We start from the raw sequence: 19,645 nt of genomic DNA on the forward strand, positions 1-19,645 counted from the left end.
TACATCATTATCTCTGATAACAACTAATTAGATTTAGCATCAGTTCTTGTCAAGTCTGCCATTTTCTCCAATTGGTCTATATTTCCTGAAGTATGCCAGTAGGCCTATGCGGAAAAGTTCTTTCAAAGAACACATAACCCTGTAATTTGATCACACTGTTTGTTAATCTCGTCTGCAAGACACACAGAGACTTAGTCAACATGGGAGGAGCTGGCGCGCTTTATTCTCAGTTATTGAATCAATGGGAGGAGGTTCACTGTGAAGGGAAGTTTTACACCGGTAAAAGTTTGGATCCGCTTTAGACGCTTCACACGCTTGACACGGGTCGATCGTTGCTGTCTGTAGTCTCGGTAACCGAGGAGTCTTCCCTTTCTACACTTCTGGTGCGTAATAGCCTACTGTCGGGAGGAGGTACGGGCTATAAAACTCCCCATTTAAAAAGGGGGTGGCAGTCATGGAAAAGTAACTAGAGAAACACTGAATGTACTGTTTGTGAGTCCAGTAGATAAAAAGAGGCGTGGGGATTTAGTGGGGGTCAGCAGTTGCTTGTGCTTCTTATGAAATCTTGAACTAGGCTATCTGATGCACAGTCCAAGGGTCTTCTCGAGTAGATCTTTGTAGGGTTTGTTACGCGCGTAACAGCAAACATGTGCTGATAACCAAAGTTTAAGAACCCAAATTTAAGCTCTACATCTTATACCATTAAGTAAACCTGCTGCGCTTTTAACTGTTTATAAAAATGTTATCTAATAGAACCGTGAGCGTTTTGAAATGGGGAAGATGTGAGGCTTACACGGCGGTGTACCCCAAGGTTCCAGACAGGGTCCTGAACTTTTCTCCGCTGCCTTCCCTATCGTCTCCCAATAGGAATCTTTCTGCATTCCCGGCGGCCCAAAGAGAACATCTACACCAGAAGATGTCCGAAAACGGAGCGTTACCCCGTCTGGGGAAAGTGCTTACCGCTGACACCATGAACGCCAACGTGAAGAAGGTTGACTACGCGGTCCGCGGTCCAATCGTTCAGCGTGCGGTGCAGATCGAGAAGGAGCTAAAAGAGGTATAAGCAGTATTCATTACATCTTCGCAAACAAAGTTGCATTACATTACGCGAAAGTTTATGTTATGGCAGGCTGTAAATTCTGCAAACATCCTGTAATTCTCTTGCGCGCTGCCTGGAAGAAAGACATCCATGTAGTGTATCAGGAATAATAATTATGCAGTGTGTCTATGTGACTATCACCCCAACCTTCGCTCTGAAGTGAAAACAACTGAGGAGCATCAGTTCACCTAGTTCAGCTTTTGTGTAATTTGTAATTCAAATCACACAAAAAAAATAGCTTTTAGCTATTTTTTTGTGTGATTTGAATTACAAATTAATTTTGGGGTAGCAGTCTAGTCAGGCTAATATCAAATACTGTTTTTGAATAGAACCCTTTTACTAATGCACATGTTAGGTTACTTGACAAAAGTTCGTATAGTCTAGTGCATGTGCACTGAACCTCTCATATCATAAACAGGCTATTTCTATTATTCTTACTGGAAAAAGATGCAATTTCATTTTTCTAGTAAACATCTTTACTGTTGTGCTTGAGGTTCTTCACAAAGACACTTTTAAAAGTGGGTTGCAATTCAAAAGCTTTGATTAAGTAATCCAACAACAAATTAATGGTAAAAAAGTATGTCTCTCCGTCACTCTTTATCCTCCGTTTTTTGGAAAATTTATTAGGTCAGTGTTTTTTTTAAGCAGACTGCCATCGGTCATTAGTGAAAAAAATTCACTCTTTGTTACTCATTTAGTTAGTTTGGCTACAGACATCTCATAGCAATCGTCATTTCTGCTGGCCATATGAGTGGTGCTGGGAGTAGTAGTGAACTCCGAGGTCATGCCCTTCATAAGATCAACAAGATTGGCATAGGAACAGAGAGCATCTCTGTTTGTCAAGTCTTTACTTCACTCTTTAAACTGGTGGCTGTATCTAAGTAAACTAAAGCACCTTCCAAGAACTAACACACATGAAAATTATATTAGATGTCAAACATCTGTTGCCACACAGTTGCAAAACAACAGCTGAAGCTGGATTATTTCCTTCCAGATCTAACATTTAACACACATTCTCACCAAAACATTTTGTGTTAGATATTTTTAGATATACGTTTTTAAATCACATTCATCACTCTTAAATCACATGCTCTATTTACAAAAAAACATTATCTAATAATTTCAGCTTTACATATACACTTTTATGTCCCAGAGGTTGATTTTTTTTACAACCAGTTGCCATATGTAGATTACATTAAAACTTTAGGTCACATTTAAAGCTTACTAAACTTAGTTATGCCTCAAATGCCTTTTATTTTTCAAATGCATTTATGCTCCTTGTTTCAGCCTGACCTTCAATCATAAACAATGAAAATGCAATATAAAAATAATAATTACATTTTTAAACCCATGATAATCTAAACAAAGCATGAAATAAACCATTTCAATATTTTTTTTTTTCTCGGCACAATCTGTTGGGGGATTTCTTGATCTAGGAAAGAATATGAACTGTGTTTCAGTTTTTGGCACCTGCGGGTCCATTGGTTTTAGGTTTCTGGGAAAGACATGCATGACAAAGGTGGCCTTCACCTAATACTGTACAAATCTGTTTTTTTTTTGGCTTCCTACTGCTTGCTTTCTCTCATTTACTTACTCGTCTCACTCCTCTATTTTTCTTAAAGACTCTTTGATGCAGTCTCTTTCACTCTGCATTTCTTTGGCTTTTTGTTTGTCTTTGTCCTTCAGCAAAGTTTTATTGGTATGTAAAAGATTACAATACTGCAAAAGCAAGTATACATGTCCGAAAACGGAGCGTTACCCCGTCTGGGGAAAGTGCTTACCGCTGACACCATGAACGCCAACGTGAAGAAGGTTGACTACGCGGTCCGCGGTCCAATCGTTCAGCGTGCGGTGCAGATCGAGAAGGAGCTAAAAGAGGTATAAGCAGTATTCATTACATCTTCGCAAACAAAGTTGCATTACATTACGCGAAAGTTTATGTTATGGCAGGCTGTAAATTCTGCAAACATCCTGTAATTCTCTTGCGCGCTGCCTGGAAGAAAGACATCCATGTAGTGTATCAGGAATAATAATTATGCAGTGTGTCTATGTGACTATCACCCCAACCTTCGCTCTGAAGTGAAAACAACTGAGGAGCATCAGTTCACCTAGTTCAGCTTTTGTGTAATTTGTAATTCAAATCACACAAAAAAAATAGCTTTTAGCTATTTTTTGTGTGATTTGAATTACAAATTAATTTTGGGGTAGCAGTCTAGTCAGGCTAATATCAAATACTGTTTTTGAATAGAACCCTTTTACTAATGCACATGTTAGGTTACTTGACAAAAGTTCGTATAGCCTAGTGCATGTGCACTGAACCTCTCATATCAAACAGGCTATTTCTATTATTCTTACTGGAAAAAGATGCAATTTAATTTTTCTAGTAAACATCTTTACTGTTGTGCTTGAGGTTCTTCACAAAGACACTTTTAAAAGTGGGTTGCAATTCAAAAGCTTTGATTAAGTAATCCAACAACAAATGAATGGTAAAAAAGTATGTCTCTCCGTCACTCTTTATCCTCCGTTTTTTGGAAAATTTATTAGGTCAGTGTTTTTTTTAAGCAGACTGCCATCGGTCATTAGTGAAAAAAATTCACTCTTTGTTACTCATTTAGTTAGTTTGGCTACAGACATCTCATAGCAATCGTCATTTCTGCTGGCCATATGAGTGGTGCTGGGAGTAGTAGTGAACTCCGAGGTCATGCCCTTCATAAGATCAACAAGATTGGCATAGGAACAGAGAGCATCTCTGTTTGTCAAGTCTTTACTTCACTCTTTAAACTGGTGGCTGTATCTAAGTAAACTAAAGCACCTTCCAAGAACTAACACACATGAAAATTATATTAGATGTCAAACATCTGTTGCCACACAGTTGCAAAACAACAGCTGAAGCTGGATTATTTCCTTCCAGATCTAACATTTAACACACATTCTCACCAAAACATTTTGTGTTAGATATTTTTAGATATACGTTTTTAAATCACATTCATCACTCTTAAATCACATGCTCTATTTACAAAAAAACATTATCTAATAATTTCAGCTTTACATATACACTTTTATGTCCCAGAGGTTGATTTTTTTTACAACCAGTTGCCATATGTAGATTACATTAAAACTTTAGGTCACATTTAAAGCTTACTAAACTTAGTTATGCCTCAAATGCCTTTTATTTTTCAAATGCATTTATGCTCCTTGTTTCAGCCTGACCTTCAATCATAAACAATGAAAATGCAATATAAAAATAATAATTACATTTTTAAACCCATGATAATCTAAACAAAGCATGAAATAAACCATTTCAATATTTTTTTTTTTCTCGGCACAATCTGTTGGGGGATTTCTTGATCTAGGAAAGAATATGAACTGTGTTTCAGTTTTTGGCACCTGCGGGTCCATTGGTTTTAGGTTTCTGGGAAAGACATGCATGACAAAGGTGGCCTTCACCTAATACTGTACAAATCTGGTTTTTTTTTGGCTTCCTACTGCTTGCTTTCTCTCATTTACTTACTCGTCTCACTCCTCTATTTTTCTTAAAGACTCTTTGATGCAGTCTCTTTCACTCTGCATTTCTTTGGCTTTTTGTTTGTCTTTGTCCTTCAGCAAAGTTTTATTGGTATGTAAAAGATTACAATACTGCAAAAGCAAGTATACTACATAGTATCCATGTAGTTACAAAGTACATTAACTTACATCAGAGGTGAGCAACTCTGGCCTTTATAGTCCACTGTCCTGCAGAGTTTAGCTCCAACCCTAATCAAATGCACCTGAAAAATCTAACCAAAATCTTCAGGATTACTTGACAATTACAGCCTTGTCTGTTTGATTCAGTTGGAGCTAAACTCTGCAGGAGAGTGGACTTCGATGTCCAGAGGTGGTATTTTCTGAAGTACAGAAAGTCCAAAGATGAGGTTTCATAAATGTGTTAGGGGCACAGGAGCAGGAGAGTGAGTGTATCATTGAAATGCACAGTGCACAGTATGCATATGCTTATTAACATTAAGTGAACACCTTACAGTAAATCATTTGCATTTATTCATAAAATGGCTATTTAGAATTTGTTCCAGACATTGATAGAAAAAAACTGACTGTTCTTTTGTATAGCTCTTACAGAATATATCAGAATTAACGTTTTGATGCTTTTAGTCTAGGCCTAGGGCTTTTAGCTTTGAGTCCATCTATATGGTAGCATACTACTAAAAGTTGACTTAATTTACTTTTATCAGATATACACTATATATATAAAATTTTCAGTCTGTCTCTTGTGGGATTATAGACCAAAAACATTGATGAGTCATCATGCGCTGAACAGTCAATCAGATGCTTGCTAGAGTGAGAATGTCCCGCCCCTAAAATTTCCTGCAACCAACTAGCAAGTAACCCTTCATTATGTCCTGCTGTTTCAATAGGAACTACATAAATAAAGGGGAAAAAAAAGAACTGCTTTCATTATGACATTATGAATAGTAGAACCTTTCTAATATAATATCCACTGCTGGTTTTTGCTGGAGCTGGAACTGAAACTGGCGACTTCCCCAAAAACACAACAGTACAAAGTCACACCCCAAATGTATTACAGAATTATTATTATAAGAAAAAAATGTATAGAGAAAAATGTCTCTGGAGTGGAGTTGTGTACACAAAAAAATAACAAAAACAGGTGCGCAACCAAAAAAAATATAAAAACATTTGCAAAACCAGGACACTGTTGTGCTTTTTTTTTTTTACGTTTTATTTAAAACAGCCTTTTAACCTTGCAGTTTGTTTAACACCTTTTGCACCAATTATAGTTACCATGTTATTTTTTATCTTGCACTATATCTTTAATGCATATGCTGCTATAAAAATGCAGATCATCAGTCATATGTTGACTAAACGAATGGCAGTTATTTGATAACGTAGGGCAAAGCCAGCTGTAATAACTACAGAAATGCATAGTGAAATCTGACCCACTGTCCCTCGTGCTTCATACTGCGAAAGTCTGCGTGACTCACTTTTACGAGTCTGAAAACCTCTTTCCAACACAAACCATTTACCCTCTGCTCAAACAGGATTAAAGGTTGTCATTCCTTTAAGGGCGGTAGACACACAGCTACATCTGATTGGCTGCCATTTACAACCATCTCCCCTTTGTGACCAATAATGAAAGAGTTGGGAAATAATGCTTTTGGTCATTTTGGGGAGGTGGGAGTTTCTGGTAGATGCATCTGGTTCTGTTGGACAGAGACTCAGTCTCGCCCTAATGAGAAACAGATGTGCAGCTTGCAATCTAGTCCCTTCCGTACCGACTACTGGGAGCGCCGCTGTTGTTTGTTGAATTCAAGACAGCTGGAGCCTGAGGGACAGGATGACATGTGAGAGAATGAAAGAGCCATAATCAAGTACAAGTACAATTTCAGCACTAAGCCTATGTTTTATAACACGCACATATAGCATGCTTTTGCAAGAATGCCTATTGTGAAATAACAAAAAATATTGGCGTGTACTAAACGGCTTTTGATAGAAGATGCCTGTCAGGTGTGATTCAAATTAAACACGCAGTGACAAGCATGCTCTTATTATTCAGTCCGCCCGAAACCATTTTGTTATTTGTTTAGATTTGAATAGCTAATAAAAAACAAAACACCAGTGCTCTCCAGTTGAAATTCAACAGTTACAGCTCGCATTGCTGTTCTACTTTGATTACACAGCTTATGTTCAAAATTATAGACATAAGTTGAGTGTCATTTAGACATTCACTCCAGAAATGCGTAATTATAGCTGAATAGACAAAGTCCTAGCTTCATTTCAGTTCATTTCAGTGCCATCTTGCAAAACAGAGGACATTAAGTGTAGAACAGTGTGAAGAATAAACTACACTGTGAGAGCAACCATGGTATTGCGACAGAAAGCATTTTATTTTTGATATTGAGAAGAATTAGACAAATACTAAAAGATTTCCTACAGCCAACTCAATAAAAAAAGTTATTTACAAACCATCTATAAATGTGTTAGCTGGCAGAGCAAAACATGTTTAGGGAGTTTCAAAGGGTTAGTTTAGGAAGTTTTAAAGATGAAAAATGAAAATTCTTCCATCATTCACTCACACTCATATAGTTCCAAACCTGTATGACTCTCTTTCTACTGATGAATACAAAATAAAATATTTTTTTAGGAAAGCTGGTAATAAAACAGTTTTGGTAACCATTTCTCAAAATATCTTCTTTTTCATTGTTTTAATAGAACTAACCCTTTAACTCTACATAATTATACTACATAACTACATATTAATATTTATTATTAATTATTTATTTATATATTTTACATTTATTTATTATTTTTTGGACATTTTTTACAACTCACCTATTCATAAATGACAATATTATCAGCTACTATCTGGCATTTGAAATATATTCTTTTATGACAGGTTGATTGCTTGAACCCAGGGCTGGATTGGTTGTTAAAAAAAAGGTGCGCTCGTTCAAAACAGTTGCGTTCGATCCTTCGTCTTCTTCTTCTTAGTTTTATGGCGAGTTGCAATCTTTGCGCATATCGCCACCTACTGTGCTATTGTGCAATCAGGATTTTCTTTTATTACATTAGTTGTTCTGCCTCAACTCTGAAGCCATCAAGAGTCCCCAGGTATCGGTTGGCGCTGCGTGTTCAGCTCCTCCGTCCTCCACTGCGTTCGATCCTTCGCGGGCTGTGCTGATTTAAATCTAGCGCCGGTTCTTTTGTGTTTGTTGCTGTGTCTCATTTAGAAGGCTGCGCCCTCCGGAGGTCGCATTCGAAGGCTGCATACGTCATCGAGGCTGTCTCATTTCAGAAAAGCAAGTAGGACACTCCGAATGCGACCTTCGAATGCGACCTTCTTTCACAGGAATTCGGAGGATGCATGAGGTGTATCCTTCGCTGCTACAGATAACCCACAATTCTTTGCGTCGCCGTAAACAACCGTTGTTAATTTGAAAAAATGCCGGCGCCGGCAGATGTACACACAAGAGCAGATGTGGTGTTCTGTTTACAACTTACCTTAAATCGCCTCGGTAAAAACGGATAAACTTTGTCGGCTTTTCCCACGTTTTCACAGCAGCATTATCAAGAACAGGCTTGCTCTGCGGTGAAGTGATGCGGGCCAAAGAGCAAGGCAGGAGGAGAAGAAGAGAGTAGTTGAATTGGTAAAGTGCATGATAGGGACTCGCAACGGAGGCAGGAATCTAATGGCGCTTTTCCACTGCGTGGTACGACTCGGCTCAGTACAGTACGGCACGGCACGGTTTGCGTTTCCACTGCAGTTCAGTACCGCTTTACAACGGGCGGGATTATTCACATGTCGTTATAGTTGCGCCGCCTCTACTTCCGCGACTCCTAAAAAAAACTTTTTCATTCCGCGTCGCCCCATCAAGCTGCATCATACTGCTCAGAAAATCAAAACTGCTTGATAATTGAGACTATTTAGGATTTTGGGGGATTAAAAAAAGGAGGGAATGGATTTTTATCATTGGCCAGCCAGTTATAAAACAGCTGTGTTGTTATCAGAGATCGTGCAGCTGCTCTGGAGAAACTGTGCAGAATGAGCCAGCCGACTGCTCTCGAATCACTCTTGCTGTACTTTGATGGTATATGTCACAGTGATGTGGTGTCAGCAACATCCCAAGTGCCCAAATTTCTAACCGGCATGCACTACTTCAAGTCAGATGCCAATCAGTCTTCTCAGTGCCGCATTAAGTTAAACATACCTATTGAGACTTATTGGTGGGCACTTTTGACTTGGCCACCTAGAACACTTTACCAACCTCCCTGAATACCCTGGCAACCATGACGAGCACTTTAGCAACTGCTTAGCAACGACTTGGCAATCCCTCAACTTTGCATCATGGCAAAAAGTCAAAGCCAATCTGCAGATTTTGGGCAGCTGCAGTTGACAGATTGAACAGAAAATCATTTGCTTTTTTTTAGCTTTAGACTATGATACTGTCAATTTGGAGGATTTCAAACATGTTTGGTTTTTGAGCCAGTTTTTAGAACACACTGTTTTCATTTGTCATCTCTGTCTTCTCACACTCAGGTGCATGAGTTTGTCTGAGGTTTTTTTTGTGTTTGGAATGACTTGGAATGACTTGAAAATATGTTTTTTTACTCTATTACAGGGGGTCAAGAAACCTTTTGAAGAGGTCATTAAAGCAAACATCGGAGATGCTCACGCTATGGGGCAACGACCAATCACCTTTTTTCGACAGGTACCTGACTCCTCTCCTTTTGCTGACTAAGAGTGTCAATAAATTATCTACTCTAGACGTTTCCAGTCATTTTCAGGTCCACTGCGCTTTCAACTCTTCCACGCATTAACCAAAGTCAACAGTTTTAGATTTATACATAGTTGTAATTTTTTTTTCCCTAGATGTTTTATGTAGCCTCATAAGCTACTTTTTTTCTCTAGGTGATGGCGTTGTGTACTTATCCACTACTACTTGATGACAACAAGTTTCCAGAAGATGTCAAAAATCGAGCGCGGCGCATTTTGCAATCATGTGGAGGAAACAGCATTGGTATGTGATGTGTGTATAATGAGAGTTAATGTTTATAATTATCACACGTGCAGATGTATGATCTCATATAAGACTAGGTGAGCGTGATTTGACCAAGTACAACATGTTCCTGGATCAACATCCTTGTTGATCCAGGAACATCATTCCAATCAACCAATCAGAATTGAGAGATAACTTTTCAGGAAATGTCAGTTTTAGGCTTACAATCAGGATTAGGTGCTTCCACACCCTTGTTAATCAGCTATCATTTCCCTCTGATTTTAGGAATAAATTATGGGTAAGGTTAGGTTTAGGGGTAGGGATTGGGTTAAGTCTGTATTTTTGGACAGTAATGTTGATCCAGGATCAACAAAAGATGTTGATCCAGGAACATGTCTTACTTGGCAAAATCACGGCGACCATAAGACTATGTGAAATATTACTAGCTTTAGATAATCATTTTGTTTAAATGTACATGTAGGCTATATAAAGCCAACATGAAATGACAACCTATTTTATTTCTGTAATGTGATACATTTATGAGAGAAACTGGATATTTATTGAGAAAAAAAAATGTTGAGAGGGTCTTGCTTTTATCAAGTGGTCTCTTTTGGAAAGGAAAAATTGGAGGCCTTGGTGATGCCATCCGAAAAGTTGTTTTAGAGGCAGAGCAAGTTGATACATTTTTTCCTTTGGAATATTGTGTACTGATGTATCATTTACAGCAAGGCTATGAAATCTTTAACAAGAAAGTAAATATGGTCAGTTTTAATTTAAAGTTAATTTTAAGTTAATTTAAGTGAAAAACTTAAAGGGGTACGTCACCCAAAAATGAAAAATTGTCATCATTTACTCACCCTGACATTCTTTCTTTTGCATAACACAAAATAAATTATTTTGGAAAAAATGTCTCACAGTTTTTTTGTGTCATTGTTGTTCATACAATAAGAACCAGTGGGGTCCAGTTTGGTTTTGGACTCCATTGACTTTAATTATATGGATAAAAACTAAAAGCTGACACGTTCTTCAAAATTTCATCTTTTTGTGTTCCACAGAAGAAGAAAAAAAAGTGGTGTCCAGGACTTACATAAACTTTTATATGTCAATTTTAACCAAAACACTTAATTATAAACTAAACTCTAACTGTACTGATTGTTAACTACTGAAACCACTGATGTTACCCATTGTTCTCCAGTCAAGATGTTACTGATTAAAGTGATGATGATAGTCACTATCCAAAAGGCCTCTGAGGTTTTGAGGCTGTATTATAGGTTGTGAGGAAACTATTTCCATATTCAAACCTCCCTTTGCTCTGTTCCTTCTCTCAGGTGCGTACACAACCAGTCAGGGCATTGATTGTGTGAGGCACGATGTTGCAAACTACATACAGCGTCGTGACGGTGGTATTCCGTCTGATCCTGATAACATCTACCTCACGACAGGAGCCAGTGACGGCATTGTGGTACGTCAGGCAAACGCAAATACAGTTCTCTGTACACTTAACTTGTGTACTCAGAGTTAGCCTGCTCCAGTATGCTAATTAAAGAAACAGTCCACAATTTTTTCTGCTCTGCTATATCCAGTATACTTATTATTTCAAGTACAGCAAAAAAAAAAAAAAAAAAAAAAAACTATTTTATTTTATTTTACATATCATTCAGTTTATTTGGTTCATTTTATTTTATTTTAATTTGTAATTCAGTATGTCAGACTTAAGATTTTTACATTAAAAATAAATCCCATAGTCTTACATTGAGCCTTCTAGATGTAAAACAACCATTTAGAAACCACGTGATAAGACCCCAACAACCGCCTACAACCCCTAGCATCACGCACACCTCACATTTTATTGAGGACATGTAGAAATGTGGTTTTATTTCTTATGGTCTTCTTATTTCTTATTGTCTCTTGTTGTCTTTTAGACCATACTAAAGCTGTTGAACACTGGGGAAGGTCGTACACGGACAGGGGTCATGATCTCTATTCCTCAGTACCCTCTTTACTCTGCATCTATAGCGGAGCTGGGTGCTGTTCAGGTCAATTACTACTTGAATGAGGAGAAGTGCTGGAGTCTAGATATTAGTGAGCTACAGCGCTCTCTACAGGCAGCCAGGGAGCATTGCAACCCCAGTGTACTGTGCATCATCAACCCCGGCAACCCCACTGGTGAGCCATTAAGTTATTTTCCTTGACAAAAGAATTCAAATCGATTACCTTTAATGCAGTGTTTTTTTAATGAGTTATTATGTATACAGTAATAGTAACTACCTATAAAAAATCGATTTTTATTAGGTAGGCCTATAATAATAATAATAATAATAATATAATAGTAATAATTAAATAATTATAATATAATCAATTTATACACTTTTATAGAATATTAATGTTAATTCGAATATTATATTATAAATATAAATCTATTTTTGTTTTGGTTGGTTTAAGTCATAGTTTGAATGGCTTATATTCGGTTTAACGTATACATTTACATATACTACAGTTCAAAATTTTGGGGTCAGTCAGATTGAGATTTTTTATTTATTTATTTATTATTATTTTTTATGTTTTCTGATCTTTCAAACTTTCTAGTCATTAAAGAATCCTGAAAAAAGTATCATGGTTTTCACAAAAATATGAAGCAGCACAACAATTTTCAGCTGTGATAATAATAATAATAATAATAATAATAATAATAATAATAATACATGTTTCTTGAGCACCAAAATAGCATATTAGAATATTTCTGAAGGTTCATGTGACACTGAAGACCGGAGTAATGACAGGATGATATGAATAAATTACATTCAAATATATTCAAATAGAAAACTGGTGTTTTAAATATCAGTAATATTTCACAATATTACTGTATTCACTATATTTTTGCAGCCTTGGTGAGCAAAATATTTTGTATGGTATAATAATCCAAATCATAGTATAAATAACCTTTTGCAAGATTAATTAAACCTGCCAGCTATTCTTCTTATCTTTTATAAATGATTTCTTTCTTTTCTTTCCATTTTATAAATAATTTCTTTACATTCTTTCTTTCAATAGGTCAGGTGCAAAGCAGACAATGTATTGAAGATGTAATCCAATTTGCAGCCAAAGAAAACCTCTTCCTAATGGCTGATGAGGTAAGTTGATACTGGGGGTCATATGGTGTTTACACCATATTATATCATTCTATAAAATCTGTATTCACATCAAGTGCACCCCTAGCATCAGCATCTACAGGTAGAGAAGTGCACACTTCCTTAAATATTCATACAAGGGTTAAAGGCAATGCTTTCTTTACAAGCACTGAACTTTTCTCTTAGTACTTGTCTCTTTCATAGGTGTATCAGGATAATGTGTATGCAGAGGGCTGTGAGTTTCACTCCTTTAAGAAAGTGCTGTTCGAGATGGGTCCAGAGTATTCAAGCAAAGTAGAGCTGGCATCATTCCACTCCACCTCGAAGTGCTACATGGGAGAGTGAGTACACGTCTATCACACTTATCATTTCAGATGAGAACACTTGAGTTCATCCAATCCATACAATGTGCTTTCTTTTCTAACATCCATAAATAAACACACACACTATCAGATGTGGTTTTCGAGGAGGATACATGGAGGTCATCAACATGGACCCAGAGGTGAAGGCTCAGCTCACCAAGCTGGTATCAGTGCGTTTGTGCCCGCCTGCACCTGGACAAGCCCTCATGGATCTGGTTGTCAACTCCCCTCAGCCTGGAGAACCCTCCCACCAAACCTTCATGAAGGTGCCTTTTATCTTTCCATATTGTAGATTTTTTACCACAGCGAGTAGACAAACTAACATGGTGGTGTACGACTCTGGTTATAGGAAAAGTTATTTTCAAGACACTGGGTCTCATTCACTAGTAATTGTGTGTATTAATGTGCACATGAGGAAATTTCCTCCTAATTCACAACATGTCCACGTGTGAATTTCTTCTTAACGTCTGATGTTAATGAATTTGGGAGTATTTCAAATGAGCGACCGCATGCTTGAGGTTTTTCATTTTCATAAAACACGCCAAAATCACAGGAACTGGTCAGACTTTTGAATGGTAGTGTATCACAGTTTCCACAAAAGTTTTAAGCAGTTTTCAAAATTGATAATCCTAAGAAATGATTCCTTAGCATACTTCTGCATATTCCCATGTATTGCCATTACAGGAATACATTACATTTTAAAGTGCATTACAATAGAAAACAGTTATTTTAAATTATAATAATATCTCACATCATTACAGAATTTCTGATAAGAAAATAGCATAAGCATAAGAGACTTCTTTCAAAAATTTTTAAAACATCTTAATTATTCCAAACTTTTGGTGCTGCACATAAAATGTGCAGCACATAAAATGTGACTGTTTCCTGATCCTGGGAGAGTAGACTACAATGCCGGCTGTTCTGACTCACATACTAACCTTAAACCGCATAAACACATTTCATTACACCAAATACACAAAATAATGTTCTTTTTAGCAGCATCATATGACTCCTTTAAAGAATGTTTCCACTGTTTTCGCGATAATAATGACAGTCAATTGGGTCCAAAATCTCACTGATTGTATTATATTGGCAAAAACAGAGACATTTGTCTGAACATCTTGATTTTTTTGTTCTGCAGAAGAAATGAAATTATTCAGGATTGGAATGACATGAGGATGAGTAGATGATGACATAATTTTCATTTTTAGGGATTTAAATATGAAAGAAAAGATGGTCAGTGGCTCAGTTCCTTTGTCTGTATTCAGTTAAGGACAGACGTAGATATAGTTTTCAACTGCTGTACAGTGTTTCTTCTGTTTCTGCAAGAAAGGCTGGGTTTTTTGCTCGTATAATCCAGTTAACCGCATTGGCTAGTATCCAAGTCTTCTTCCTTTTGTCAGACCTCTTCCTCTGTCTCGTGTAGGAACGAACAGCCATTCTGAGTGCCTTGGCTGAAAAAGCCAAACTGACCGAGCAGATTCTGAATACAGTGCCAGGCATCAGCTGTAACCCTGTGCAGGGAGCCATGTACTCTTTCCCCCGTATCACTCTACCTGAACGCTCCATCAACGAAGCCAAGGTCGGTTTGTGTCACACGTTCTTTATGTCTTCTGCTTGGTCTAGTTCACTTGGTTCATGGCTTGTTGTGTGTGTGAATACAGGCGAAGGGTCAGGCTCCAGACATGTTCTACTGCATGAAACTTCTGGAGGAGACTGGGATCTGTCTCGTTCCTGGCAGTGGTTTTGGTCAACGGGAAGGCACTTATCACTTCAGGTGTGTGTGTCCTCAAGAGTTTTGAACTTTCTTCTCATGGTTTTTAAAAGCAATTGTTGACACACAAAATATGGATAGTTGATAGATGAAATATCAAGCAATGACATCAGTGTCCTGCAGTGCTGTAGTTCATCTAAAACTATTTTAAGATAAATGTTCTAGTTCTTGTGATGAAGCTGAAGTCATAATAGATATGTTCTCCCATATTGTGACACATCTGGGTGAAATGGATTAAGAAAAAGAAAAAAAAATGAGGGTGGGAATTTGGTTTTATCCTTTGGTTGTTGGTTGGGTGGAGGCAGAGAGGTTGATTGTTTCACTGAAAGATTGAGTTGAAAATTTTTTTTTTTAAATGAAACATGCACAATGAATTGGTCACAATAATACCCATAACATGCATTTAGAAAATAGATAGGTTGGATTTTCTTTTCATGCTGACTTTATTGTACAGTACATGCTGTTAAGCTCATTGAGAAATTACAGTACATGGAAAAAAAAATCACACCGCAATGTTTTTTCCTATTTATAAAATAGATTAATAAATAGAAAAATAAATGAAATGTATTTATTTATGCATACATAAGCAAATAATTTAAGTTTCTCAACATATAGGAAATTATTAGAATTTAGAGGCTATGTGCAATATTTGCTAAAAATGTAGGCACTCAAAATGAGATGAGGAAAAATAATATTTCAGTGCTTTTGTTTTCGCTTGCAAAATGTTTGTTCTCTTGTAAAGTTTCTCCTTTATAATTTATATATTTATGTATATACTGTATTTTTGAATGCATTAAATGCAGCCTTGGTGAGCATAAGAAACGTTTAAAAATCATAATGTTTCCAAACTTTTGACAGGTACTGTATATCTGTTCTGACATTAAATAGAACTTTCCTTTTCCTCTCCATTCCTCTTCTGTGTTTTTTGTTTCACCAGGATGACCATCCTTCCTCCAACAGACAAGCTCAAGACTTTGCTCAACAAACTGAAGGAATTCCATCAGAAATTCACCCAGCAGTATTCTTGACCCAGTTCAGCTCGACCAATTACAGCCCTTCTATCACAACTTACTGACTAAAAGTGCTAAAATGCATTTTTCACATTTTAATGTTTGGTCAGAATGTGGCCAAATAATCACTTGAGCCTTGATGGACACTAATCTGCACCTTTACCACTGGATAATTTTATGCCTTGTAGCTAAAGATGAATTAATATACTTTAAAACTATCATTATGGACTTGATAGGACTATTTTAACATGTAACGGGTATAGACATAGCGAGACTTGATTTCTCATTTCACAAGATTTTAACAAAATGACATATTTTTTGAAAACAGTCCTGAGCAATTCCTGAACGTCCAGATCTTCTTGATGTGGTATGATGTCTAATGTATGTTAGTGCGGTGCATGAATAGTAAAATGAAAATAACGGGCATTGACCTGATTTTGAACTTTTCCCTTCAGTGCTTTGTGGTCGTTGTAATTCTAAATGCATTCATGAATTAATGCATGCTACAACATTGCTGCATATGTAAATAACAGATTGATTATATAGCAGATATAATACGATATAGATTAAAATTTTTGTGCTGTGTGCTGTTTTAAGGGGTTTTCTCATGCACACTCCTCACCACTAGAGGACACACCACCACAGAAATCACACTTGATCATGTTTTTGAATTGAAGCCTGGTTTTGTAACACCTCTGTCTCTCTCCCACACACAAAGACACACTACTGAGAAGCCCAACTTCTTCATTCTTTGATGGTGTCATTTTGTTAATGAGTTAAGAGACATAATGGCATGAGATGAACTTTGAGAACTTCACATATCAGAACTTTTAAAAGCTAATTGTCTCTTGTCAGCACTCTGTGAGAAATGCTTTGATTTTAACTGCTACACTGACATTCCGCAGCCATTTTCATCCAATTTTTGCACAAAAAATAATGTTTGGTAAATGCAATGCCACAAATATTATATATATATATATATACACTACTGCTCAAAAGTTTGGAATAATTAAGATTGTTTAAAAATGTTTTAAAAGAAGTCTCTTATGCTCACCAAGGTAGCATTTTTTTTTTTTTAAATACAGTAAAAACAATCATATTGTAAAATATTACAATTTAAAAGAGCTTTTTTAAATTCACAATGCATTAATTCGATCAAAAGTTTTAGTAACCCTAACCCTAAGTCAGTAAAACATTTATGTTACAAAAGATTTCCATTTCAAATAAATACCGTTCCTTAGAACTTTCATTCATCAAAGAATCCTGAAAAATTGTAATAGTTTCCCCAAAACTATTAAGCAGCAAGAACTGTTTTCAACAATGATAATCAGAACCATTATTAATAATTGATACAAATAATAATTGAGCACCAAATCAGCATATTCGAATGATTTCTCAAGGATCATGTGACACTGAAGACTGGAGTAATGGCTGCTAAAAATTCAGCTTTGCCGTAACAGTAATTAATTACAGTTTTAAATATATATTCAAATAGAAAACAGCTATTTAAAATTGTAATAATATTTCACTTTCACTGTATATTACTGTTTTTTGGTCAAATAAATGCAGCCTTGGTGAGCATAAGAAAGAAAGAAAGAAAGTTCCAAACTTTTGACCTTTTAAACAATAGGAGTAGAAGACAGAAATGAATGAATAGATTCAATAGAGCACAACATTAGGTTCTGGAAGTAAAAAAAAAAAAAAAATAATAATTTCTTTTCAGAAGACAAATTGGTAGAATATAGATGCTGCATTGCCAAGTAACAGTTATAAGACCTTTGGTTGGCATGTGAAAACATTTGATCTGTTAAAGGAACTTCTAGTCTTAGTTTCCTCAGAAGAATAAAAGCAGATTTTAAGATGACAAAAGAGGTTATCCTCTAGTAAGTCTATCTAAACTAAACAGTACTGTCCCTGACCTCTGTCAGCCCATATTAGCAGTGGTGAGGCAGAGTTGGCTTTTTAATTAAGCAGCATCTTGTTCGTACCGCCCGCTGCCTTTGTCTTTGCACCTAACGACTACCTCTAAATGCTGCCTCTGTTTGCTGCTCACTGATCGATCTTGATGTGCTTGTCTTAACAGGGAGTGACAGCTACAGCAGAGGCAGAAATCTAATCTGCCAGCTGCTCATAGATGAATGTGGCACGAAACAATCATGCTTCCAGAATGTTTTGCACATCACAGTTCTTTAATGAACATGCTTACATCTGTGCTCTCAACACGCATTTCTTACCAAAGCAATAAATCCCACCATCATCCAACCATATAGACCTATATGGTGCATGGGGTCCAAAAGTCTGAGACCACACTGAATTTTGATTTGATCATTATTTTTTATCATTTATATTTGACCGAAGACATACTTTAGAAATACTATATATAAATAATACATTATAACAATTTAGCTTTCTTTTTTAGCTACTGTTCTTTTGAACTTTCTATTGATCAAAGAATCAGTAATATTTCACAATATTACTGTTTTTGCTGCATTCTGGTGAGCAGAAGAGACTTCTTTTAAAAACATCTGATCTTAAACTTTTGAACAGCACTGTATATACTGTATATTGAATTTGATTGGCTGAGTGGCATTCCAACATCACTGGGACTTTTCACTGTTTGTATCACTCCGCTAGTCTGTTTGCGTGTCCATTCTTTGTTCTGTTACAGCGGGATTTTTCAGTGACTCTTTCTGCAGGTTAAATGTTTACATCAGTTACATCTAAAATCACACTGGCTGCATCCAAATAGGTATAGTTCACTATAAACAAGATGAGTTACTGTTTCCACCTTGTCTAAAACATGCATTTTAAATGCATCTCCTGTGACCACTTGTATTCAGATTTCGTCTAGACCCTCCCCACTTATTTTGTCACACTCTTACATCATTTACATGTGTAGGGTTGAAAATTATCAAAGACTTCTGCTTTCCTGCCCCAAACCTATATCTCCAGTAACAAAAGGGCCATTTGGAATTCCTGAAGGCACAGAAGTGCTGATTGTGATCAAGACCTGTAGGCCAACATGTGTATATATCGGTGGTCTGCTGATTGTCACACCTTTTGCACGGTGGGGAAAGTTGTAAATTTGCTGATTCACATTTGGTTTTTAGTCACATGGTCAAGGAAGGGGTAAAATAAGATTTTAACTGTTGCCGTGTCTCTTCTCTTGGCTGGTGATATCTCTTTCGTCACTGGGGCCCTCTTCTTGACGCTCTGCTTTATTTCCCTCTCTCTCTCTCAGGTAACATTTTACATACATGCTGGGTACATTTAACTGTATATGTATGATCATCCTTCATCTACTTTGTAACCAATTCAAGTGTAACCACAATCAGAATCAGAATCAGAATGAGCTTTAATACTGTTAACGAAACAACAACGAAATACTAATATTAAACCATTTCAATTATAAATTATGTGATAACTAGTCTTGACTCAACATTAAATTTGAAGTGCTACCTATTGCAATACAATATAGTCACATAATAGTAATGCTCTCCCACATATTTGGCTATTCTAACTGCACTTATTTCCATCATTGGTATAAGTAGCAGTGGGTGGTAATACACAAGAAATGTACAGTTTTATACCATCGTGCTGATAACGTTTCTTTAGTCTATTTGTATCTGAACCACTGTAGGGAAAGGGTGCTTACACGTGGGAGTGCTGTGTGCAGTGTACAAATATGACTGAATGAATGCAGCCATTACACTATCTACACTCTAAAAAATGCTGGGTTAAATACAACCCAGTGCTGGGTAAAAT

The 19,645-nt window shown here is 36.6% G+C and overlaps 1 protein-coding gene across 5 annotated transcripts; it reads left to right on the forward strand.

Annotated features, from left to right (window-relative positions):
- Window positions 1-268: 268 nt before the first annotated feature.
- On the forward strand, window positions 269-16,609 carry LOC107747508 (alanine aminotransferase 2-like). Of its 5 annotated transcripts, XM_016562044.1 has the most exons (13): window positions 271-383; window positions 868-916; window positions 2,837-2,977; window positions 9,229-9,318; window positions 9,519-9,627; window positions 10,935-11,068; window positions 11,529-11,772; window positions 12,658-12,737; window positions 12,939-13,075; window positions 13,188-13,362; window positions 14,523-14,678; window positions 14,761-14,873; window positions 15,808-16,608. In XM_016562044.1, the coding sequence occupies exons 3-13, from the start codon at window positions 2,837-2,839 to the stop codon at window positions 15,896-15,898; spliced, it is 1,470 nt and encodes a 489-aa protein (XP_016417530.1). In that variant the 5' UTR covers window positions 271-383; window positions 868-916; the 3' UTR covers window positions 15,899-16,608. The 5 variants fall into 5 exon arrangements, with proteins under 5 accessions (XP_016417532.1, XP_016417531.1, XP_016417530.1 ...); XM_016562046.1 differs by lacking the exon at window positions 2,837-2,977 and having other exon boundaries at window positions 269-411; window positions 868-1,057; XM_016562045.1 differs by lacking the exon at window positions 2,837-2,977 and having other exon boundaries at window positions 269-383; window positions 868-1,057.
- Window positions 16,610-19,645: the final 3,036 nt, after the last annotated feature.

Source organism: Sinocyclocheilus rhinocerous, unplaced genomic scaffold, assembly GCF_001515625.1.
Source record: "Sinocyclocheilus rhinocerous isolate Xijiao unplaced genomic scaffold, SAMN03320098_v1.1 scaffold48, whole genome shotgun sequence".
Taxonomy (NCBI): domain Eukaryota; kingdom Metazoa; phylum Chordata; class Actinopteri; order Cypriniformes; family Cyprinidae; genus Sinocyclocheilus; species Sinocyclocheilus rhinocerous.

Bases quoted from the DNA above. Each gene is read 5' to 3' on its own strand.
- LOC107747508 (XM_016562043.1), top strand. From the start codon at position 740: ATGTTATCTAATAGAACCGTGAGCGTTTTGAAATGGGGAAGATGTGAG. The intron at 14,679-14,760 runs GTCGGTTTGTGT...GTGTGAATACAG, and splicing joins GCTCCATCAACGAAGCCAAG to GCGAAGGGTCAGGCTCCAGA. The intron at 14,874-15,807 runs GTGTGTGTGTCC...TTGTTTCACCAG, and splicing joins GAAGGCACTTATCACTTCAG to GATGACCATCCTTCCTCCAA.